Source organism: Leucoraja erinacea, chromosome 30, assembly GCF_028641065.1.
Source record: "Leucoraja erinacea ecotype New England chromosome 30, Leri_hhj_1, whole genome shotgun sequence".
NCBI lineage: Eukaryota > Metazoa > Chordata > Chondrichthyes > Rajiformes > Rajidae > Leucoraja > Leucoraja erinaceus.
In genome coordinates this window covers 17,797,767-17,824,362 of record NC_073406.1, presented here as the reverse complement: position 1 = coordinate 17,824,362, position 26,596 = coordinate 17,797,767, and the positions used below count along the sequence as shown (strand labels likewise).

General features: G+C 46.8%; 1 protein-coding gene across 5 annotated transcripts in view; it reads left to right on the top strand.

Annotated features, from left to right (window-relative positions):
• agrn (agrin) overlaps nucleotides 1-26,596 on the top strand; it is a 451,665-nt gene that overhangs the window by 307,610 nt on the left and 117,459 nt on the right. For all 5 annotated transcript variants that reach the window (XM_055659585.1, XM_055659586.1, XM_055659588.1 and 2 more), the window contains 3 exons: nucleotides 4,333-4,557; nucleotides 7,510-7,716; nucleotides 18,650-18,871. In XM_055659585.1, coding sequence (XP_055515560.1) covers nucleotides 4,333-4,557; nucleotides 7,510-7,716; nucleotides 18,650-18,871 — 654 coding nt within the window. The remainder of the gene's footprint in view (nucleotides 1-4,332; nucleotides 4,558-7,509; nucleotides 7,717-18,649; nucleotides 18,872-26,596) is intronic.

Sequence of the window (26,596 nt, the reverse complement as noted above, 5' to 3'; positions counted from 1 at the left end):
GTTCAAAGAGGCTAAATGATGAGGAGAGACTGCATGGAGTGGGTGGGTACAGAAGACAAAGATGAAGAGTATGATTGATGTACTAAGGATGTTTAAGGATATTATTGCGTGAAATCTGGAAGCAATGAGTTTGAGTTTATTGTCACGTGTACCGAGGTACAGTGAAAAGCATTTGTTGCGTGCTATCCAGTCATCGGAAATACAATACATGATAACAATCGAGCCATCCGCAGTGTACAGAGACATGATGTGGGGAATAACATGAATGACGTTTGATGCAAGATAAAATCTGTAAAGTCCGAACAAAGGTAGTCTGAGGGTCTCCAACAAGGAAGATAGTAGTTTGGGACTGCTCTCTAGTTCTGGGAGGATGGTTCAGTTGCCTGATAACAGCTGTTAAGAAACTGTCTCTTAATCTGGATGTGTGCCTTTTCACACTTCTCTACCTAGAGGGGAGAAGTACATAACTCGGCGGATAGAGAAGAGATCACGATGTGTCACCTTCAATATCATGAACAAGAAATCTCTCCGGCAACCTGCCATGGCAGAAGCTCAATATCAGATGTCCAAAATGCAAATCAATAGTATTCTGTTATTCTGGTAAGAAGGAATAGGTGACATTTCGGGTCGAGACCTTTCCTTTCTTCAGACCTGTCTGAAGAAGTGGCTCGACCCAAAACGTCACCTATTCCTTCTCTCCAGAGATGCTGCCTTGTCCCTCTGAGTTACTCCAGCATTCTGTGTCTATCCTCGGTATAAACCAGCCGTCCTACAGTTTTTTTGCTATTTATTTGTTGAAGAGTACAGAACTGACATCGAGGACATTTGTGCGGCCATTTCAGCTCCAAAGATTCCTAAGATCCCGAGACTGTGATTCGTACCGATAAAAATGTCATCTTCACCGGCGGAGGTCGGTTCAGGTGACCTTGGCGTTCTGAGGTTTAGTCTCCACAAGATACTCTTTCACCATCCTGGCTTTCCCTCACACACTGGGCTCACAGTTCTAACTTCACACCAAGAGCGAATCTCCAAATTGCTAAAAGGGCCCCCTGGCCGAATTTATATTTAGTTTATTTTAGTCTGGAGACGCAGCGCGGAAACAGGCCCTTCAGCTCACCGCGTCCGCACAGACCAGCGATCTCCGCACATTAACCCCAACTACACACAATACACTAGGGACAATGTACACCTATACCAAGCCAATTAACCTACAAACCTGAACATCTTTGGAGTGTGGGAAGAAACTGGAGCTCCGGGAGAAAACCCACGCAGGTCACGGTGTGGACGTACGAACTCCGTACAGACAGCACGGATCAAAACTGGGTCTCTGGCGCTGTAAGACAGCAACTCTATCGCTGCGCTGCCATTGTGCCCTACATGACACAATTCATCCAGACAACCTCTGAGTGCTTCTCTCTACTTCTTCAAGACAGTGAAAGGTAGTCAGTGTTTCAAATGAACCAGACGCTTTATGAAACATAAAGGAATTAAGACGTGCTAAATTTAAAAGAATAACACATGGAGTTGTCGACAATGACAGCGTTAATTGCCCAACCCTGATTTAAACCGGTAGATAAGGGTCAACAAACTGGGGTGAATGTGGAGCCGCAGATTCTCAGCCAGATGGAGTGAGAGTAACAGATTTCTTCCCCTAAACCACATGTGTTTTACAAGAATCCCGTTGTTTTATTGTCACCATTACTGAGAGTAATTCTTTTTTTTAATCAACTTCCAGCTTTATTTAATTAACTGAATTTAAACTCCCCAGCCAGCTGGGTGGGATTTGAACATGTGTCTCTGGATCAATGATCCTGACCTGGCTGCTGGTCTTCTGAGTTGACCACAACACCACGGTACTCTTTAGGAGCCAGGGCAAGGTTTGAACCAGGTCTTCAGAGTAGAGTAAACACTCGTTTTAGCGGCCCTGTTTAAAACGGATGTCAGTGGTAGTGGATGGACCTGCTGGCCTTCACTGCAGGGCCAGACTGCCAACGCTGATCTTTGTCTCTCCCCTGTCCACCAGCAGGCTGGGACCTGGATTGCAGGCCCAGTTCCGGACCGAGGGTCTGAAGAAAGGTCTTGACCCCAAATGTCACCTATCCACGCTCGCCAGAGATGCTGCCTGGCCTGCTGAGTTACACCCGCATTTTGTGTCCTTTTGTGTTTTAACCAACAACTGTAGTGGCTTACTTCTACTACATATGTAATGCTAAACCCTTACTTGGATATAGCAGACAATCGGCAACAACACACACAATCCTACCTTATTAGCCGGGACATTCCGTATATTGGGCTAAATTGGTTTTTCCCACACGGGATCGCCCTTGTCCCGTCTTTGACTGCTAGTACTTGGGCCGAGGTGACTGTCGGGTCGGAGCGCCATGGAGTGCAGCAGCAGGGCCTCGCCCGTGGCCCCGTCGGTCGGCAGCCCGGCCAGCTGTCCGACCTTTGGACCTTCGCTTACCGCCGACACCCTTCTCATGGCTGATCATCGGTTCATGGGTTGGATGGGGTGCCGGATGTCGAGCGTAAAGTCTGGCGCCTGGGACCAAAACTCCTCAGCTGGCCCCGCCGGCTGGGCTTTGTGTGCAGTCCAGCACCCGGGCCAACTCATCATTCACCCATCAAAGGCCGAGTCGGTCAACAAATTGCCGTCAGGAATTTGTCCCTTATTTTGACCTTTTGCCCCTTATTTAGGAGTGAGAAAGTTTGGCAACCCCCCCCCCCCCCCCCCCCCCCCCCCCCCTCCCCTTTATGGTTCCTTATAATGAGGCTCTGGTTATATCAAGATTCTGGATCAGTAACAGAATTGATATTGATAAAGGATACTTGACCCTTCACCCCTGTCCCAGCATTCATTGTGACAATAACATTCTCTTCCATCCGTCCCTCCATGTTTGTGTTAGGGCATAGATTTAAGGTGAGATTTAAAGATTTGCCTTCAAGATTTAAAGTTTGAAAATGTGCGAGGCTGTTGTTTTACATTGAGAACGGTGACTGGCCGGACACAAGGCCTGGGTTAGTGGAGCAGATACGACAGTGACATTTAAGAGGCTTTTAGTTAGACTGCCATATGAAGATGCAAGGAATGAATGGATAGAGAGTCATGCTGCACAGAAACAGGCCCTTCAGCCCATCTTGTCCATGCCAATCCAGATGCACCTTGTACACTCCTTCCACTTGCCTGCATTTGGCCCATATCCTAAACCTCTCCTATCCATGTATCCATAAGCCCAGACAATGTAGATCAGGTCAACTTGGCATCATGTTTGGCACAGTCATTGTGGACCGAAGGGCCTATTCCTGTTCTATGTTAATTCCCCATTGCCTTCAATAGCTTAATTAGTTAAATAGTATTCTGCCTCCTCTTTAAACACCTCCAGTGAACTAGTCTCTACAGAAGCAGAGGAGATACTGGAATCTGGAGAAACCAATAATCTGCTGGAGGAACTCAGTGGGCCGAGCAGCATTTGTGCGTGGAAAGGAATTGTTTTGTCATTTTGGGTTGGACCCTGCCTCAGGACTGAGAATGGAGAGGAAAGATTGGTGGTATAAACAAGAGAGCAGGGACGGGACTGGTGAGACAGGGGTCAGTAGGTTGCTGGTGCAGCTGTCCAGGGGACCCTCAGTGATGTGTTCCTGCTTATTCCTGGACTATTGCAACTCACTTCTCCTTGAGTCAGCTCCACCTACATCAACCGACTCCAACTGGTCCAGAACGCAGCCGCCCGACTCATCACCCACACCAAATCCTGGCATCACATCACTCCAGTCCTCAAACAACTTCACTGGCTTCCCGTCTCCCACCGGATCACCTACAAAATCCTGATCCTCACCTACAAAGCCCTCCACTGTCTGGCCCCCCCATATCTCACTGACCTCCTCTCCCCCTACCTAACCCTCATGGTCCCTCAGATCCACATCAGCCGGTCTCCTCTCCATCCACAAGTCCAACCTCTGCAGTTTTGGGGACAGAGCCTTCTCCAGGGCAGCTCCCAGGCTCTGGAACTCCCTCCCCCAACTGATCCGCAATTCCGTGTCCATCACCATCTTCCAGTCCCGCCTCAAGACCCATCTCTTCACCTCTGCCTATCCTTAGCCCCACGACCCCCTCCCTTTTCATCTGTGCATTAATTACCTCATATTGTGTTTTGAATTGAATTCTGTCTTTACTTTGTGTACTAGTCATGTCTCTACTAATTATTTCATTCCCCTTACATGTTTTTCCTCTACCTGCTAAATCTTTGTGAGGTGTCCTTGAGACTCTTGAAAGGCGCCCATAAATAAAATGTATTATTATTATTATTATTATTATTATTGTGTGTCATGCAGACCCGTGCAAAGATGCCCAGAGTGACCTGAACAAGGCGTGCCGAGTACAGCCCAAAATCCGCAAACCCAACCTGCTCTCGCTACCAGAAAGTTGCCCGAAAGAAGATAAGCCCGTGTGTGCGGACGATGGTCAGACCTACGACAGCAAGTGTATCATGGAGAGAGTGGGTGCTTTGAAAGGCATCAACCTCCAGAAAATCCGCTCAGGGCCCTGTCTACCCAGAGGTGAGCACTTGCCGTCTCCAGACGGTCTTTAAAATTGGTATTGGTATTTATTTATTTATTATTGCTGCTGCCTCACAGCACCCGAGACCTGGGTTTGATACTGACCTCGGCTGCTGCCTGTGTGGAGTTTGCATGTTCCCCCTGTGACATCCCAAAGACATACGTGTTATAGGACAATTGGCTTCTGTAAATTGCTCTTTGTATGTAGTTGCGTGATAGAACCCGGGATGGGATTGAATACAATATGGAGAGATTAGAGTTGGGTTAGATTTAGTGTAAATGGGTGGTTTGATGGTCAGCGTGGGCCAAAGAACCTGCGTCCATGCTGTATCTCTCTCTCAATCTGCAATACTAGAGGACAGGACATAGTGTTAGAGTATTAGTGTTACAGGTACAGAGAAAGTGCAGATAAAAAGTGCAAGATCAACAATAAGGTAGATTGGAAGGTCAGGAAAACACCCAAGTTTATGGGAGGACCATTCAGTAGTTTAATGACAGCGTGGTAGAATTGGGTGGTATTCACTTTCAAGCTTTTGTATCTTCTACCTGATGCAAGAGGGGAGAAAGAGAAATAACTGGCGTGTTAATGGTCACTCTTTATGTTGTCTCTTTCCCCGAGGCAGCATGAAGTATAGATGGAGTCATGGGGGGATGGCAGGAGGTTAGTTTGTGCGATGGACTGGGCTACATCCACACCTCTCAGCGATTTCTTACGGGCTGCATGGTTGATATAGCTTCAAAAATGTGTCGAATAGTTACAGCAGCTAATCAGATGGTTATCTTTATCCAGTTGGAAAATTTCACGAAAGGACGACATTAAATCTCTGTACTTCCTTCAAGACTTATTTTTCACCTGCCTCAAACAAAACTAATTGGCAGATGTGGGTTTACTGTAGAACATGTCTTCTCAACCAGTAGCTGCCTATCGCCTCTCTGTCCCGAAGGCCACACCACCTCTTTGTCCCTAAGGAGGGAGCACTCACTTTGTGGTAATTATTTTCAGAGCGGATGTCCCTCCTGACTGCCCCAGGAATACCCGGGGCAGCCACAGAGCAGTGAATCGCAGATAACAAGGACCTTCCCAGTTCCGAAGCAAAGGAGTCAACTATTTTCACTTTAATTGGCTTCCACCGACCATTTTGTTATGTGGTCAGCATGCGGATTTAGGGCAGCCCGGTGGCGCAGTGGTAGTGTTGCTGCCTTGCAGCGCTTACAGCGCCAGAGACCCGGGTTCCATCCTGGCTGTCCACGGCTGCTGTCTTTGCGGAGTTTTACGTGACGTGACCGAGAGTGGTGAATCTTGGAATTTCTCCTCTGAGGGTACTTCGGTTTCTTGGCTATATTTAAGAGGGCTCCCTAGATGTTTCTAGATCAGGGGGTTGGAGAGAAGGCAGGTGGGGAAAATTATCAGCCTGAATGGCGGTATAAAAAAAAAGGGCCGAATGGCCTACTCCTGCACCTAAATCTATCCCTCGTTTCTGTAGCTTGGGTTTCCTGCTAAACTTCGGTTTCCTGCCCTCGGGATGAAAATGGAAAAATTATCCCTCGTGTAGGATAATGCTAATGTGCAGGGATCGCCGGTAAATGTGGACTAGGTGAGCCGAATGGCTTATTTCTGCACTATATCTCAAAACTAAACTAAACTATTGAATTCAGTTTCTTGAATGTTATTTTAAACTCTGGATACCTGAGCTACAACCTCATCTGATGCTTGGCGCATTTGTAGAGGGTGCAGAAGAGGTTTGCCAGAATGCGGTTTTGATTATGGTGCATGAGTTTGGCGAAACTTTTCACTGAAATGTCAAAGATTGAGCGGAGATCTGACAGAAGCATATAAAATTATGAGCGGCGTAGATAGTCAGAACCATTTTCCCACGGAATATCAAAGACAGGAGGGCCTAGCATTAAGCGGGGAAGGCAAACTTTAAAGGGACAGCTGTGTTTAAGTGGATTTTAGGTAGGCACATGGATATGCAGGGAACAGGGAATATGGATCACATGCTTGCAGTGGAGATTAGTTTAACTAATTAGCTTAGCATTATATTTGCCATGGATATTGTGCCTTGAGCCTGGTCCTGTGATGTGCTGTTCTATCTATGAAGTTATAAAATCACAAAAGGAATACATCGGGCAGATGCACAGAATCTCTTGCCCAGAGTAGGGGAATCGAGAACCAGAGGACATAGGTTCAAGGTGAAGGGGAAAAGATTTAATAAGAATTTGAGCGGTAACTTTTTCACACAAAGGGTGGTGGGTGTTTAGAACAAGCTGCCAGAGGAGGCTGGGACTATCCCAATGTTTAAGAAACAGTTAGACAGGTACATGGACAGGATGGGTTTGGAGGGATATGGACCAAATGCAGGCAGGTGGGACTAGTGTGGCTGGGACATGTTGGCCGGTGTGTGCAAGTTGGGCCGAAGGGCCTGGTTCCACACTGTATCACTCTATAACTATATAAATTCACTTCTGAAAATCAGTCCATTGATTCCCTGGTTTTACTGGCCATTGTGGAACTGGGAGAGTGTCAGATAGGTGAGGGCACAGCCCGACCTGAGACTATTGCCAGCATCTCTTCTGTGTTGCCTCCGCTGTGTGATGCAGCACTGTGGGATTAATAGCTGGACCCTTTCATTAATAGCTGAATTCGACCCAAAACGTTGCCTATTCCTTCGCTCCATAGATGCTGCCTCAACCGCTGCGTTTCTCCAGCATTTTTTGTCTACCTTCAACCTATTATGTGGCAGGCTTTGTCCTGCCCCTCCGCTCTTCCAGCTTTATCCCCTCCCCCACCCTGACCCATACACCACAAAAGTTGACAATTAGTCAGTCTGAAGAAGGGTCCCGATCCAAATCGCCACATATCCATGTCCTGCAGAGATGCTGCCTGACCCGCTGAGTTACTCCAGCACTTTGTGCCTTCATTAATATCTACTCTCTCTCTCTCGGTTGCAGACATGTGTCAGGAGGAGTGCAAGTTCAGCGCCGTGTGCCTCAACCTACGAGGGAGCGTGCGCTGCTCCTGCGACCGCATCGTTTGCGACGGAGCCTACACACCCGTGTGCGGGCAGAACAGCCAGAGCTACAGCAACGACTGCGAGCGCAAGCAGGCCGAGTGCCTGGGGCAGATCTCCATCCCGGTCAAGCACCAGGGGCCTTGCGGTAAGGGTCAGGGGCGCGCCCCGCACCGCGCGGTCAGACCGTTCTGCCTGAGTGTGAACCTCCCGTCTTGTGCCGACCTGTGTAACAACGTGGTGTGCAGTGTTGCTTCCTCGTGACTTTGACCGCCTCCGGCATCCCAATGTCGTCCCGTCAACACGTGTCGTCGCAGTGTCGTTCCTGTTCACCATCCTTCCATCCCCTCTCCTGAACCCATCAGCCATCTCGCCTCCTCGAGCCATCACTGTGCATGTCCATTACACCCGGTAGTGCCAGCCCACAACCATACACATGCTGCCTTGCCAAACGTGTTCCTTTCCTTTATTCAATTGTGTTTTCTCGTATGCAGTGTCTCACTGATGACCACTTGTCTTGTCTTGTCTGGGAATCTCTGTCCTTTCACAGTTGGAGCGGCGCATCACTCTCCACCTCTGACCTTACCCGCGAGGTGTCTTCCGACCTTAGGTGTGGCCTTGCCGGACAGGGTCAGGAAAAGCTGCCACGTGAGGGGCTCTCTCGGGTTGTTGCTGACCCTAAAGTATATAACTTCCTCCATCAAATACAGTCACATTTGCTGAAAAATGAACTGATGGCAGCAAATGAAGCCACCAGTACCCTTCCCTTTCATCACATGCTGGTAGAACAGTTCTTTTCTTTCCAGAACCAAAGACCTCTTGATTGCTCACAATGAATTGTAATGTTTCTCGAGTTGTGAATTATTTTGGGATCTTTCAAGTAATACGTTCCCCAAGCTCTCGATGTGTTTTGTCTTCTACTTTCTGCTAACGAGGAGCTAGAGAGCTTCTGCAAGGTTGGAGGCCTCTTCTTGTTCAGAATGCATTGCTTTTCCTTTCCTGATACTGTAGACTCAAAAAGGCAACACTGCCTGTACTGTGCACTCACGTCCCCAACAAAATTGGCGTGCCTGGATGGGGTTGTACGGAAGTTGGGTTGGATTGGATGGCGTTGGGCACTGAGTGGGCTTTTTATTCTTAGAATAGCATAGAAGGTGGCCATTTGGGCCATCAGGTTCATGTGGATCCCAGGAGACTTTTCGCATCAATCCTATTATCCCTCTCCTATTTCCACTGTAGTTTAGTTTAAAGGCCCAGTATGGAAACAGGCACTTTGACCCACGGACCACACCAGCCATTGATTACCCATTCATACTAGTTCAATGGAGACACAAGGAACTGCAGGTGCTGGTTTACAACTCAGTGGGTCGGGCAGCATCTTGGAAGAAGCGGCCCAAACCAAAACATTGCCTGACCCGCTGTGTTACTCAGGCTTTTTTTTAACACTAGTTTCATGTTATTTCCACCTTCAAATCAACTCCCTAAACACTATGTGCAGTTTAGGCCAATGAACCTACAAACTTGGGATGTGGGAGCAAAGCAGAGCCCCCCAGGGGAAACCCACACGGTCACAGGGAGAACGTGCAAGCTCCACACAGACAGCATCCGAGATCAGGATCGAACCCGGGTCTCCACCTGCTGCGCCATCGTGCCGCCCTCTAGTCCTGCTGCTTATTCTCTCGTCCACGCCTGCCAAACTTCCCTGAGATCCCTCCACATCATTAACCCACACTGCGACGAACTTACTGCACCCAATTAATCTGCCGGTACACCTTTGGGAAATGGGAGGAAAGTGGTGACTGAAGAGATGCCCACTCAGTCACAGAGGCAATGTGCAAACTCTTGGCAGGCAGGCAGGCAGCACCAAGACCGGGATCGACCCTGGGGGCCCTGCAGCTAAGAAGTAGCAATTTTAATCACCGTGTCAACACAGCAGTGGTTCTTGACAATAACCTGACAATGACAGATACAAGGCAAAAAGTTCACCAATTGTTGCTGTACATCCAAAACTTTCCTTTACATTAGAGATACAGGCCCTTCGGCCCACCAAGTCCATGCTGGCCTGCGACCACATTAGGATACACTACATTTAAGAAGGAACTGCAGATGCTGGAAAAAATCGAAGGTAGACAAAAATGCTGGAGAAACTCAGCGGGTGAAGCAGCATCTATGGAGCGAAGGAATAGGTGACGTTTCGGGTCAAGACCCGAAACGTCACCTATTCCTTCGCTCCATAGATGCTCCCTCACCCGCTGAGTTTCTCCAGCATTTTTGTCTACCTTAAGATACACCACAGTATCTTACACACTAGGGACAATCTACAATTTATAAAAGGCAATTGACCTACAAAACTGCAGGTCTTTGGAATGTGGGAGGAAACTGCAGCACCAAGAGAAAGGCCGCATGGTCACAAGGAGAACATGCAAACTCCGTACAAACAGCAGCTATAGTCAAGATCTAACCTGGGCCTCTGGCGCTGTGAGGCAGCACCTCTGCTGCTGCACCACACTTTGCCAATTAGTTTTATTCACTTGCTCCTCACCCTGAAACACAACAGCAGCTGAGAGGGCGGGAACAAGACTTTCTCCAAGTTCTCCACAGATACAGCTAGCATTTAGGAAAGCACATTTTATAGTGGAGACACACGAAGAGCCTTCTGGAGGAGTTGCAGTGACTTCATCTGTAATGCATATTTCATCAACAAATAACCAATTTAACCAAATAGGATTTAAAACAAAAATCCTATCACTAATGAACTTATTATGAAAAAATAAGATGAATGTAGGATTAGTGTCAATGGGTCAGCATGGAAGTGTCGATTTCCTGCTGTACCTATAAATATATATATATGCACACATTTATATATATACACACACATGCATATATACACATATACATATATATAGTGTGCGTGTGTGTGCGGTGAGTGTGTCTGAAGTATTAGACATAATATATATAAAACCTCTGAAGTGAGTTGATGAGATTTTTACATTATCTGTGACTTCATCTGTGTGGACAATGCTGCCACTGTTCCTGGTCACGCACACAACATTTGCGGAGCAGCGCTCTGACAGATGGGAATGTGAAACTCCATGGCCTTCAGATTGGTATCAAACTGGCATGTAAATATTCCCCGAAGTCAGAACTTCATCCTAATGAGAAGCCCCCCCCCCCCCCCCCCGCTCTGATCCAGCTGAGCTCCAAGACTCGACACATTGATCCCAGCGGCTGGACGGGGCCAGCTGTGCGGCAGAGGTCACCACTAGCACATTCGCTTCTCCCGATGTGACCTCCTTTACATCGGCGAAAACCAAACAATAGACAATAGGTGTAGGAATAGGCCAGTCGGCCCTTCGAGCCAGCACCGCCATTCAATGTGATCATGGCTGATCATCCACAATCAGTACCCCCGTACCTGCCTTCTCCCCATATCCCCTGACTCTGCTATCTTTAAGAGCCCTATCAAGCTCTCGAAAGTATCCAGAGAACCGGCCTCCACCGCCCACTGAGGCAGAGAATTCCACAGACTCACAACTATCTTTCTGAAAAAGTGTTTCCTCATCTCCGTTCTAAATGGTATTCCCCTTGTTCTTAAACTGTAACCCCTGGTTCTGGACCCCCCCAGCATCTCGTACACGTTTCCTGCCTCTAGTGTGTCCAAACCCTTAATAATCTTCTATGTTTCAATAACATCCCATCTCATCCATCTAAATTCCAGACTAAACAAGCCCAGCCGCTCCATTCTCTCAGCATATGACAGAATGGCCTGGACCTTGTAGGGGGAAACCATTTACTGGAAACTCATCTGGATTAACTGTATAAATACTTTGGCGGCAAGAGCAAGTGAGAGACACGTGGAATGCAAATGCTCGAATCCTGAGCGAAAGACAAAGTGCTGGAGTGACTCAACGAGTCAAGCAGCAAAAAGCGACCATTTTGCCAAACACCAGTACTCTTGTCTGCCAAGGCCTGCTGGTTCTCTCGATTGCTAACCATTTTAACTTGTTTTCCCTTTCCCGCACTGACCTTTCTGTCCTGGGCCATAGATACATAGACAATAGGTGCCGGAGTAGGCCATTCGATCCTTAGAGCCAGCACTGCCATTCAATGTGATCATGGCTGATCATTCATAATTAGTACCCTGTTCCTGCCTGCTCTCCCCATATCCCTTGATTCCACTAGCCCGAAGAGCGCTATCTAACTCTCTTTTGAATGCATCCAGTGAATTGGCCTCCACTGCCTTCTGAGGCAGAGAATTCCACAAATTCACAACTCTCTGGGTGAAAAAGTTTTTCCTCATCTCAGTTCTAAATGGCCTCCCCTCATTCATCATTCCAGCAGCTTTCATCCCAGTATCATTGGGATTTTTTAAAAGCAAGTTTTAAATTTTATCTCTTGTTGGATAAGTTGGTTGCTTGTAAACACTGCAATACAGATGAAGTCACTGCAACTCCTCCTGTTAGCTCATCACACTCTTGTGCCTGACCAGCTTAAAATGAAGGGACAAACAGGACATACAAGATACCAGCTTGTCTTGCACAAGCGCCACCCTCTGTGTGAAAAAGTTGCCCTTTAAAATCTTTCCCCTCTCATCTTAAACCTATACCCTCTAGATGTGGACCCCTCTACCCTGGGGAATACAGTGGGGCAATTCACATTCTCTATGCCCCTCATAATTTTACAGACCTCCATTTGGTCACCCTCATCTTCCTATGCTCCAGAGAAGAAAGACCAAGCCTATCCAGACTCTCCTTGCAAGACAGACTTTTGGGCAAAAGGACACAAAGTGCTGGAGTAACTCAGGGGGTCCCAGGCAGTATCACGAGACTTTACACTTTAGAGACACGGTGTGGAAACTGACCCTTCGGCCCACCAAATCTGCGCCGGCCAGTGATAACCCTGGCATACACTAGCACTAGCCTACATACTAGGGGCAATTTACAATTAACAGAAGCCGACTACTCTACAAACCCCTTTACGCCTTTGGAGGAAATCAGAGAATTCCCACGCGATCACAGGGAGAACGTACAAACTCCGTACAGACAGCACACGTAGTCAGGATCGATCCCTGCCAGTCTCTGGCGATGCAAGGCAACAATTCCACCGCTGCGCCACCGTGCTGCCCAGGTGACATTCTGACGATTGATTGTAGGGGAGGTGGGGGGGGGGGGGAGGTGTGGTGGATAGAAAGCTAGGGTTGTTGATAGGCAGAGCTAAGCAGTGTGAGCTCATCATTGATTTCTTGGGTCCATGGTTCCTGAACCGTTTCTTGAAACGGTCGGGCACTTCTGCACAGCTGTGTCATGGAGTGCAGGCTGTGGATGTTTTGAGCCTACAGTATCTGTGTGTGTGCGTGTGTGTATGTGCATCAGTCACGTTCCCCGAGCATGGATCCCCCTCCTCCCCAAGTCCTCATGAATCATGGCTTATTAAATCGTGCATGTGGCGGCTACCCAGCTACAAGCTGTTTTCCTGTGCACGATATGCAAGTTTGCATAAAGGGTGTAAAAAAAAACACTGTAGCCCATCAGACAGATCGACGGCAAGTCAGACTGAAGTTGTTCGTTAGGCAGCCTGCTAACAAAGTATCTTGAAGCATGCTTGTTACAGCAGAATCTCCACATCGATCATTCCGAAATAAAGCAATTGCTATCTTGCAGCGCAATGAGGCTGCTGGATATCTAACAGCAGCAAATATATTTATCCATAAACCACGGCTCAGTCCTCCTGGGTTGTTGAAGCATGTCTTTGTTTTCATCAGTCAATCCTCCCCATCTCTCTTAACTAATGGGCAATGTTGATAGCATTTGAGAAACAGATTTAGCACCGTAAATACCTTACCCTCTGTAAAATCTCCCTCCTGTCTGCACTTACCTAAGGGCCTTATTAAATTGACATGATGATGTGCAAAATTCGTAAGGCACAAAAATAAATTTAACCCTTTTGGGACATTATGCTTCCATTTCAGTGAAGTGGTTGTCAGCCATTCTCCTCAATTAATTAAAATATATTCAACTTCTGTTCCTGAATAGGAATCGCATTTTTTTGGACAAATTCTGTTTCATGAAAACGGCATGAAGGAATTTTGGGGGATTCATATAAATCCAGCATGAGGAGGGTCTCGACCCGAAGCGTCACCCATTCCTTCTCCCCAGAGATGCTGCCCGTCCCGCTGAGTTACTCCAGCATTTTGTGTCTCATCTTCCTTTACCATGTCATAAGAGGGCATCCTTTCGTGAGAAATTCCTTTATACATTTCTAATGTAGTAATAATGTACATTATTCTAATGTATTAAGAAGAGCGTTTGCCGATAGCATTGGTTAAAATAAGTCAGACGTCCACGTTCTTGTGCCTGCATTGGCCCGTGGTGAAGGGGTAAGGCTGGTGAAACCTTGCATGTCTGCGACTCTCCTGCCTCTGTTCAGAAGCTGCTCATTAGGGAGTCAGGCTGCCTCGTCGGTGACATGCCTCATCATAAAAATGTGAGCGTCTCTTCATATCCCCGCAGACTGCACCCAGATTCCTTATCATCAGCGCTCAGTACAGCCAGCGCATACTTCCCCTCCTTAATAACCAATTAGCACTGGCAGGAGAAAAAAAATGCAGTGGCAATGCTGAGTTCTTTGAATCAATCTCGTCCATTTCTTTGAATGGAAAACCCATATCCTGACTAATTACTCCCTAAACCCATCATCGTATGTATCCTAAAGTGGATCACGGAACAGGCCAAGGTAGACACAGAATGCTGGAGTAACTCAGCGGGTGAGGCAGCATCTATGGAGAGAAGGAATTGGCGAACCTTCGGGTCGAGAACCTTAGGGGGCTGTCCCACTGTACGAGCTAATTCACGAGTTCTCCTGAGTTTCCCCAGATTCGAACCCGGAGAATTACGGTAATAGCCACTCGTAGATACTCGGGGCTCTTGTGGACATTTTTCAACATGTTTAAAAATCATCACGAGTGTTCCCAAGCTTACCGCGTTTCCCGAGTACCTGCCGTTAGCGTTACGAGCCGCTAAGAGACGTCCCTGAGCTTCGACGTACCCGCTAGGTACATTCTACATGCTTATCACGAGTTTGATTTTTTTTTTTTACACTCGGGAGAGCTCTTGAATTAGCTCATACAGTGGGACAGCCCCTTTAGGGTCTCGACCCGAAACGTTGCCAATTCCTTCTCTCCATAGATGCAGTTTCACCCGCTGAGTTACTCCAGCATTTTGTGTCTACCTTCGATTTAAACCAGCATCTGCAGTTCTCTAGTAAACAACATGGACAGGCCCTTCCCTCCACAGTATCTACACTGAACAGGAGGCCAAGTTAAAATAATCTCCTCTGTTTGTACGCAATCCATATCCCTGCGTATCTATATGTCGATGCAAAAGCCTCTTAAATGTCACTATCTGTTATCTATGTGGTAAATCAGCTGTAAAACATCCTGGAGCATATGCCTATGTGAAAGAAAGTGCTCGGTACTGGCAAGGTATTTCTCAGCTCCTGGACAAATGGCTAAGATACAGTTAATCTTTCAAGGTGACCACACACTGTCGAATAGGGTGTCATCAGAAGAATGGCCACGTGCCCATAAGCCATAGGAGCAGAATTAGGCCATTCAGCCCATCGAGTCTGCTCCACCATTCGATAATGGCTGATCTATAATTCCCTCTCAACCCCATTCTCCCGTCTTCTCTCCGTTACCTTTGACGCCCTTGCTAATCAAGAACCTATCATTCAGTGCTTTAAAAGTACCAAACGGCCTGGCCTCCACAGCCGTCATTGGCTACAAATTACTCATATTCACCACCCTCTGGCTAAAGAAATTCCTCCTCATCTCCATTCTAAAGCTATGTCCTTTAATTCTGAGGCTGTGCTCTCTAGTCCTGGACTCTCCCGCTGATGGAAACATCCTCTCCGCAAGGTGAAAGGGAGGATGTTGTACGGCCTAGAACGACCATCAAACCAACATCCTCCCTCCCTTCAGTAGAGGAGGCAAGCGATAGAGAAGGGACACTTATTAGAAGCGAAGAGGTTTTTTTTTTTACGCCCTGGTGCTTGGCTGTGTGCTTTGTGTGTCTGGGATCGGTCTGTCCTACACTCGTGTCTGTCTTATGTTATCGAGTGCTGCATTCAAGGTGCTGCAAACTGCGGGACTAGTTCACGGAGCAAAGAATATTCAACTTTCTACTTTGCAAATCTTGCAGCGGGCGTACAGTCTGAGCACGGACAGCAGGGCCTGCTTGGAGCCGAGCTGAATTATTTCTCTCTGCACCATTTCCGTGCGAGGTGGAGGCGCCTGCTGCCATTCTGCCATTCTCCAGACATGCCGCACAGTCGGGACCCTGCAGTGGGGGGAGAGGGTGGGGTGGGATGAGAGGAAGTGAGCACAGCAGCTTGCCATGACAATTCCTTTCAAAACCCTCTCTCATTGCTGCCTGCTAATATTGGCCAGGAAAGCATTAGATCCAGCAAAGCCTTGTATCATTCCTCAAAAGATTCATTCAGATAGACACAATGCATAGGAAAGAACTGCAGATGCTGGTTTACACTGAAGATAGACACAAAGTGCTGGAGTAACTCAGCGGGTCAGGATAGATGACCTTTCTGGTCGAGACCTTTTTTCAGACTGAGTTATTAAACATGCCTGGGACACGTTATAATATGCCTCAATGGTAAATGATGAACTGTGGGCCAGGGCACTCCTTTTTAAATGAACCTGTTGAGTTTTATCATAGCTCTTTCCTCAGGGATAATTTGAAATCGCATGTGACAAATCGATCGATACTGAGGAATTGTGCTGTCCAGTACTAGCCTAGCCAGGACTTGGTTACACATTTAACAAGCCTCCGTCTTGCTGTTTTAATTCAATCCAGATTTAAGCCAGAGTTACTCCAGCGCTTTGTGTCTTCGGTGTAAACCTGCATTTACAGTTCCTTCCTACACAAGTTTAATAACCACCTGAGATGTCACTGTAATATTAGGGGACATTCTCCAGGCTCCTATCCCTTTTTGCCAAGCCAATGCTATAATGTTTTATTTTAAGCTTGCTGTTAAAGTCATGGAGTGATACAGTGTGGAAACAGGCCCTTCGGCCCAACTTGCCCACACCGTCCAACATGTCCCAGCTACACTATTCCCACCTGCCCGCATTTAGTCCATATCCTTCCAAACCTGTCCTGTCCATGTACCTGTCTTAACTGTTTTTTAAATGTTGTGATAGTCCTTGTCTCAACTACCTCCTCTGGCAGCTTGTTCCATACACCCACAACCCTTGGTGGTTAAAAGTTACCCCTATAAAATCTTACCTTCACCTTAATCCTATCTCCTCTAGTTCTCAATCCTTGTTATTGATATTAGAAAAATTTGAGCATGGAAGCAGGCCTTCGGCCCAACTCATCCATGCAACCAAGGTGCCCCATCTAAACCAGTCCCATTTAACCATGTTTGACCCATATCCCTCTAAACCTTCCAGTGTATTTTAAATGCTGTTATAGTATCTGTCTCAACTGCATCCTCTGGCAGCTCATTCCATATACCCACCACACTCTGAGTAAAAATGTTGCCCCTTAGGTTCATGTTAAATCTTACCCCTCGTACCTTAAATGTCTGACTTCTAGTTCTTGATTCCCCTACCCTGGGAAAGACACCCTATCTATTCCCCTCATGATTTTTGACCCCTCTCTAAAATCACCCCTCAGCCTCCTGTGCTCCAAGGAATAAAGTCCGAGCCTGCTCAACCTTTCTCTACAGCTCAAGCCCGCAGGCCCTGGCAACATCCTGTTAAATCTTCTCTGTCCTCTTTCCTTCTTAATGACATCCATCCTATAGCAGGGTGACCAAATCAGAACACACTATTCCAAAAATGGCTTCACGGACGTCTCTGCAGCATAAGCTCCAATAGACATCGTTGACCAGCTTTGTGAAAGCTCTTTCAAAGGGCCTGTTTACTCGTTGTGTGACTCTGACTCTAATCAAGGCCCGGATATTCCCATTTTCCCACCCCCAAACACCCAGAGGACAATCTACCGAAATTATAGACGTTTTTTATTTTGTTGAGATCTTAATGTAACAGGAGTTATTATCACCTCAGTAGCAGTACAATTAATGCAAATTATATTATCTTTCTGCAAATGCTGTACCAGCTCTACAAATTTAGTTCCTGTCCCAGCAAGGGATATTTTTGTATATTGCTACTTTAATATGGTTTGACTGTATTAAACATCCCCCACCAGGAACCTGGAAACAAAATTCAAACAGGAATGTCTATCTATCTATCTATCTATCTATCTATCTATCTATCTATCTATCTATCTATCTATCTATCTATCTATCTATCTATCTATCTATCTATCTATCTATCTATCTATCTATCTATCTATCTATCTATCTATCTATCTATCTATCTATCTATCTATCTATCTATCTATCTATTTGTCTCTTATCTCTCTCCCACCATTTTCCTACACTTCGTCCCCTCTTTCTTTCGTCTCCCCCCCCCCCCCTTTTCCTTTTCATTTCCCTTCCCTCTCCTTTTTTCCTCTCCTGCCCCCCCCCCCCCCCCCCCCCCCCCCCCCCCCCCCCCTCTCCTTCCCTCCCCATGTCCCTCTCCCCCTCTCTCTATCTCTCTCTCTCTCTCCCCCTTTCCCCCTCCCTCCCTCTCCCTGTCCCCACAGATTAAACCAGACCTGTGGCATCTCCAGAATTTCTGTTTAGATTTCAGTTTTGCCCATTCTTCCGTCGATGCTGACAAATCCAATTGTATTTCCTGGAGAGGCAACAACTCTATAAATCTCTGGAAACCCAAACAAGCAAATTACAAAGAGAGAGGTGTAGGAAGGAGGCATACAAAAGAGAGAGAGGCTTCCAAAATGACATGGGCCATCTCCCAAGGCTGGGGCAAGCATCTTGGACCAGAGATCCTGCAACTCTTGAGCAGAGGGGGTGTCCCTGTCCCGGTTTGGAGACTTGGATGGGTGACCTAATGGCTGTGTGGGTTTGATTGTTTGGGTCATTTTAGTTAGCCAAACCACTGCAAGGGGAAATGCATGCGTTTAAACCTTAATGTCCTGCCTGATCTCTTCAAACAGACCTTAACAATCTAAGTCCATGCGTGAACGTAGTGTGTGATTTTGGGTCCAAATGCATTGTGAAGAATAACCAAGCTGTGTGTGAGTGTCAGCAGAGCTGCCAGAGCGTGTACGAGCCTGTCTGTGGCAGCGACGAGCACATCTACGGCAACGAGTGTGAATTGGAAGCCATGGCTTGCATCCTGAAAAAGCACATCACCATCAAGCACAAGGGTCCTTGCGGTAAGCCAAACCATTATTCCTGGTGACTCTGCCAAATGAACGCTTTGATTTTGTTTCCCTGCCTGACCGTTACATTTTGTAATAATGGGTGGAATTGTGTTCTTGAAAATCACTCTTGTCTAAACCCCAAGGTCATTATATTGCGACTGTGAAACGCAGGTATCTGGGTTTGCTGTTAGTTTCAGGAGAGCCACATTTGTAAGGCCAGTGGGTGTCCAGTAACTCGATCCGATCCTGCATCAATCCTGCAATAGACTGGTCCGAGCACTCGATCAGAGATCACCAGGCGGCACAGTGGCGCAGCGGGTAAAGTTACTGCCTTACAGCGCCAGAGACCCCGGGTTCGACCCCGACTACCGGCGCTTGTCTGTACGGAGTTTGTACGTTCTCCCTGTGACCTGCGTGAGTTTTCATCGAGATCTTCCGTTTCCTCCCACACTCCAAAGATGTATGCTTTACATTTGTTAGTTAAATGGCATGGTATAATTGTAAATTGTCCCATGTGTCTGTAGGATAGTGTTAGTCTGCAGGGATTGCAGGTCGGTGTGGACTCAGTGGGCCGAAGGGCCTGTTTCCGCGCTGTACCTCTAAACTAAACTAAATCTGAATGATACAATAGGTAGGTCCTAGCACAAGATCAGAGGCCAGCAGTGTGTGTGGCACATGTGCAGAAATACAGTGAAGAGCTTATTCCGCATGCAGTACAGTCAGATCGTTCTACACATGAGTATGCCAGATCCTTCTCTGGAACAACACAAGGAGAATCGCCACATCTCGGCGCCATCTTGCAACTTCCAATTCTCTGAAAAATCTGATCTTGTCCCAAGGAGTTATGTCATTTCTTATTTTCTCAATTTAAGCCCTGGCGTCTTGGCAGCACTGGATTAATGAAGTAGGGGTCAGGTAGAAGTTAGAAAACAAACTTAACTATCCAAATTAATGAGCCCTTAATGGCTTGATTTATTTCAATGTTTTCATGCCTCTGAAGTTTACTGCATTTTCCTTAATTAAAGATGTCTAATGATTTTGATTTTTATAAGCTACTTAATTCAATTTTAATGGTTTTGCAATGACCAAATACATTTAAGAACAGCTTTGACAGGATTTAGATTTCTTCCATCGGAGGTGAGTTGGAGGGGAGGGGGGGGGAGGGGGGGAGGGGTGGGGGGGGGGGGCAGGCCTTCACTACCTGGGGTCAGTTGTCACTTGGGGAGCCTTTGTCCCAGGTCAGTGTGGGCAGAGTCCAAGGAGGTAGGTGCAACATCACTTGGCCCAAAGTATGGATTGTTAATCTAACCCTACCAGTGTTGTCGTACAGATCCCAGCAGTAATATCTGTCGTCTCCCGTTCTTCCATACAGATTTACGGCAATAATCTTACTGATCCGTATGCTAAAAAATAATTTCATTGGACCTTGGTCCACGTGATAATAACGACCCATTGAACCATTGCGACTGAAGTGTTAATGTTTAGTTTAGTTTAGAGATCTTTGCCTCCTGTTCTGCCATACAGATTCTCGTAGTAATAGGTACTCTGCCTCCAGTTTGTTCAATAATATAAGCATCACCAGAAGGCTTCTCTTCCCCATGGTGCCACACCCTTCCTCTGCAACTCATTCCCCGACTCCATTTCAAAGGATGGATTCAACTCCTCTCGATGTTTCATCACTTTAAGGAAAACCGTCGTCAATGCGACGTTGAGATGTAGCTTAGGGCTTGGCGGACAAGGAGCAGCTTTAGGGCTGCACAACGGCACAGCGGTAGATTAGCTGCCTAACAGCACCAGAGACCCAGGTTCGATCCTGACTACTGGTGCTGTCTGTATGGAGGTTGTAACCTTGGGCTGTGGGAGGAAACTGGAGCACCCAGAAGTAGCCCACGCGGTTCACAGGGGGAGAAAACATGCAAACTCCACACAGACAGCACCCGAGATCAGGGTCAAACCCGGGGCTCTGGCACTGTGAGGCAGCAGCTCCACCTGCTGCACCACTGTGCCGCCCGAATGAAAACGAAAAAGAAAAGTTTTGATTCCCCTAGTGTAGTAATCTTCTGAACGTTTTGGAATAGTTGGGGGAGTCGTTGGCAACTCTACGTTAGTCTCCGTTTGTCTTTGTCTGTCCCCATTATAGAGGTCCTTCTGCAGTTGTACAGGGCCCTAGTGAGACCACACCTGGAGTATTGTGTGCAATTTTGGTCCCCTAATTTGAGAAAGGACATTCTTGCTATTGAGGGAGTGCAGCGTAGGTTTACAAGGTTAATTCTCGGGATGGCGGGACTGTCATATGCTGAGAGAAAGGAGCAGCTGGGCTTGTACACTCTGGAATTTAGAAGGATGAGAGGGCATCTCATTGAAACATATAAGATTGTTAAGGGCTTGGACACGCTAGAGGCAGGAAACATGTTCCCGATGTTGTGGGAGTCCAGAACCAGGAGACACAATTTAAGAATAAGGAGTAAGCCATTGAGAACGGAGATTAGGAAACACTTTTTCAAGATTCAAGAGAGTTTATTGTCATATGTTCCTGATAGGACAATGAAATTCTTGCTTTGCTTCAGCACAACAGAACATTGTAGGCATTGGCTACAAAACAGATCAGTGTGTCCATATACCATTATATAAATATATACACGCATGAATAAATAAACTGATCAAGTGCAAATAACAGATAATGGGCTATTAATGTTCAGAGTTCAAATGTTCAAAAAAAAAATGGATCTGTCTTCCACACTTTTGCTGCATTCCTTCCGCACTCCTGAAGCATGAAATGTTTCTCGAGGAGACGCTGAATGGTTTTGGATTAACAGCGTGGGGCTTTGCAGCCCTAAATAGGGCTCTTAAAGATGGAGTCAGGGGATCTCGGACTGAAACATTAGGCCAAATGGCTCCTGCACCGTCTGACATCTCCACAGGTCGCACTCCCATCGAGGAGACGCTGAATGGTTTTGGATTAACAGCGTGGGCTTTGCAGCCCAGATGGTCTCGGACTGAAACATAGGAGCACCGGCTGACACTCAAGGTCGCCCATGTTAGTGAGAGCAAGTGGCAGGGAGCGAGGGACTGGCTCCGACAGCTGGAATATCCAGAAGGAATAGATGCTGGCATCCTTGCCGATTTGAAGCACGGCTGAAGTCACCAGGTTGAAGGGCGATGCTTTGTGATGGCAAGGTCATTCGGCACGCTTTGTGTGACTTGGGCAGCAGCCCACAAGTAGGCAAGTTACATGTAGAAGGTTGTGCTGGGTTGGCAATGTTACTCCGCATCCCATCTGTGGTCACTTGGCAAATTGCAGGCAACATATGACACATACAGTGCCCTCCATAATGTTTGGGACAAGACCCGTCATTTATTCATTTGCCTCTGTACTCCACAATTTGAGATTTGTAATAGAAAAAAGCACATGTGGTTAAAGTGCACATTGTCAGATTTTAATAAAGGCCATTTTTATACATTTTGGTTTCATCATGTAGCAATTACAGCTGTGTTTACACATAGTCCCCCCATTTCAGGGCACCATAATGTTTGGGACACATGGTTTCATAGGTGTTTGTAATTGCTCAGGTGTGTTTAAATACCTCCTTAATGCAGGTATAAGAGAGCTCTCAGCACCTAGTCTTTCCTCCAGTCTTTTCAGCACTGTTGGAATTTTTTATTGCTGTTTATCAACATAAAGACCAAAGTTGTGCCCGTTAAAGTCAAATAAGCCATTATGGGACAGAATCAAGAATAAAACTGTTAGAGACATCAGCCAAACCTTAGGCTTACCAAATCAACTGTTTGTAACATCATTAAGAAAAAGAGGGCACTTTTTCTTAGGGTTGGTATCCATGTAATATTGTCCCTAGTGTGTAGGATAGTGTTTATATGCGGGGCTCACTGGCTGGCACGGATTGGTGGGCCCAAAGGCCTGTTTCCATTCTGTATCTCTAAAGTAAACAAAATTAAACTTGGTAGATGTACAAATGTGCATAATATTGCAGTCAATCAAATGCCATTGAATGTTGGGAAAGTATAGAGTTGATTAGAAGTAGTTTAAAGATCAAGCATGGTCATTTGCACCAGAGTTACATAGAAATTCCTTCTCACAGAGGGTGGTGAATCTCTGGAATTCCCTGCCCCCAAAAATTACAAAGACCATCTAATTAGAGGTGTGTAGGAAGGAACTGCAGATGCTGGTTTACACCGAAGATAGACACAAAATGCAGGAGTAACTCAATGGGGCAGGCAGCATCTCTGGAGGGACGGAATGGGTGACGTTTCGGGTCCAGACCCTTCTTCAGACTTGTACTTGAAATGGCGGTAGATGACATTTTGAGAGATCAGGGTTCATGGGCTGTTGACATCTGGCATATTTGAGGCCAGGAGTAGATCTCTGTACTGTACACTGACAATGACAATTAAAATTGAATCTGAGATCAGCCAGGATCAGATTGAATGGCCGAGTAGATGTTTAAGTGAGTGTTATGTTCAGCCCAGATGATACAATGATTGAGGTTCAAACGAAATTTGGTTTCTGCAGTCATACACACAAGAAAAAGAACCAAGACGCAACACAATTTACACAAACATCCATCACAGTGAATCTCCTCCTCGCTGTGAATCTCCTCCTCGCTGTGATGGAAGGCAAAGTCTTGTCTCTCCCCTGCACTCCCCATTCTCCTCCCGATGTCAGAGTCAAAGCCCCTGGCGGGCGATGGTAAGTGTCCCGCGGCCATTAAAACCGCGCCGGGCGATGCAAGGCCGCGCTCCGGGTCTTGGTGTTTGAGCCCCCGGTGTGCGCTAGGTCATTTAAAGCCGCGCCGGGCGATGTAGGACCCTGCTCCAGGTACTTTTCAACCCCGCATCTCGGGCGGGAGAAATCGCCGTTGCGGAAGCTCCAAAAAGCGGTCTCCCAGCAGGGACCCGCGTGCTCCCGATGTTACCGTCCACCAGAACTGCGGTTGGAGCCTCCGAATCTCCGGGGTCAGGTCGCAGCAGCGCGCCACCACCGCTCCTCCCGCTCCGAACTCGTCCACGATGGTAAGTAAGTCCGCAGCTCCGCGACTGGAGCCCCAGGTCATTCCGGTTGGAGGCCGCTCCACGGTGCTCGGCCCCAACGACAACGGAGACTCGACAGAGAAAAGGTCGGGTTCTCCGTCCAGGGAAAAGATTTTAAAAGTTTCCCCACCCCCCGCCCCCACACACATACCCAATTAAAAAAAAAAAAGCAAGACTCTTAACGGCATTGCTATAGAGATGAATCATGGTGTCCCAGTCCACAGTTCCCTGAAAGTAGCAACACAAGTAGATCGAGTGGTGAAGAAACTCTGTGGTATTCTTGTCTTCATCGGTCAGGGCATTGAGTATAAGAGTCAGGAAGTAATGTCACAGCCTTTGGAGTTTTGTGTGCAATTCTGGTTGACCCTTTACTGCAACGATATGGAACGATTTGAAAAAGGTGCAAAACAGGTTTTCCAGAATGCAGTTTGGACAAATGTCAACAGGTTGGACAAACTTGGATTGTTTTCTCTGAAGCTTCGGTGTTTGAGGAAAAACCTGATAGAAGTATATCAAATTATGAGGTATATAGATAATCATCAGAAATATTTTCCTAGGATGGGAATATCAAAGATTTTAAAGTCGGGGGTGGGGAGGGGGGAGTTTGAAAGAGATGGAACGTTCAAGTCGTGAGGAGTGACGGACTAGGGCTGAGTTTTTTTTTTTCTTGGCACAGCGGAGGCTGGGGGGGGGGGGGGGGGGGGAATCTGACACTCCCTGTGGTACAATTAATCTAGGCCACAGAAAAAAGGATTGATTAATGGACGAGCCCATTTTCAGTCCATGATGAATAATTCTCTCATTCCTGTATTGTTTGAAAAATGAGCATTCGGGGAAAAAACAATTTTTTAAACTGAGAGTGTGTGAAGATGACAATGCCATTAATTGTCAGTGGAAAGCATCGACTACTTGATATACTTTTTAGTTGTGAAGTTTCTGATTCCTGACCCCCAGATGCAGTGGGTCCAGTTAGACTTTGGATAACTCCTGTTGTTTTTATTGCCATCCTTTGTAACATGCTTAACCGCGACCACACATTGCAGTAATGAGGCTATTCGGCCCATCAAGTCCGTGCCACCTTACTGAGCAATCTCACTCCTCCTCTAATTTCCCCTGTCACGGATTCTCTCCCCCATTCCCATCAACTCTCCCCCCCCCCCCCCCCCCCCCCCCCCCCCCCCCCCAGTCTTCTACCATCCACCTATATGAGAAGCAGGTTGAAGTGAACAGTGTGTAGGAAAAAAACTGCAAATGCTGGTTTAAATTGAAGATGGACACAAAATGCTGGAGTAACTCAGTGGGACAGGCAGCATCTCTGGAGAGATGGAATGGGTGACGTTTCGGGCCGTTATGATCTGATCTGATAGGATAGCACACAAACAAAACCTATCGTTAGGATGTGGGAGGAAACCGGAGCACCCGGTGGTTCGCAGAGAGAACATGCAAACTCCACACCAGCAGCACCGGCGGTCAGAAATGAGCCTATGTCAGGGGAGCTATGAGGCAGCAGCTCTATTGTGGTTTGTAATGACCTGCACAAAAACTGGAGTGCTGGACATAAATGACTTGATTCAGTACCAAGGTCTCATACTCTTTAAGAGCACAGATAGCTGAAGGGGGTTGAATATAAGCTCAATGGCTACAATTGCACAGTTTATATCAGTATTTTGGGTGCAGTGAAATGGTTCCATGGAATTGCATAGTTATAACGGAAGCCAATCTCAGCTAACAAGGTCATCAAACACTATTGCTGAGACAAGTTCATATTAACCTGTTCACTGCCAATTTTTTTTTCCACTATTTGCCATAACCCGAGTATACTCCAGGGTGGCAGTGAACAGGTTAATGGTCTTAACAGCTTCTGAGGACAGAGACCCCAGACACTCAAAAATAGTGTTGTGAGAATGGCATTCTGAGAACACTAAATAGAATCAGTCCGAAGAAGGATCCCGACCCGAAACGTCGCCTGTCCAATCTCCGCCCAAGTGCTGCCTGACCCCCTGAGTTCCTCCAGCACTTTGTGTTTTGTTCAAGATTCAAGCATCTGCAGTCTCTTGTATCTCCACAAACATCCTAATTATTGGCTGAGTGATGAAATATGCCGATGTCCATGTTCACTCACAAACTAACCTGTTGATGGTAGAGTTGCTGTCTCACAACATGAGAAACCCGTGTTCGATCCTGACTTTGGGTGCTGTCTATGTAGAGTTGGCACGATCCCCCTGTGACTGCGTGAGTTTCCTCTGGGCGTCCCGGTTTCCTCCCACACCCCAAAGACATGCAGGTTCGTAGGTTAATTGACCTCTGTAATTTGGCCCCTAATGTGGAGGGAAAGTGGGATAACATAGAACGAGTGTGAACAGGTGATCGATAGTTGGCATGGACTCCATGGACCAAAGGGCCTGATCCCATGCTGTATCTCGCAACTAAACTACACTAAATTAATCTCAGAGCGGATTACTGATTGTAGATTACATTTTTAACTAGTTTGTGAAGACAGATTCTCATTTAGATTAATGGCTGCAACCATCGTAATTCCTGAAGGATGTCCTTCGCTTAACAATCCCTTACAACTCTACTAGCTACACCATTGTATTAATGTGCATATCGAAAGCCATTTCCATTGACTCAAAGCAGGACATTAACCCACATGCTAAGGCTTGGGTTTATTACCATCACATGTACCAAGGT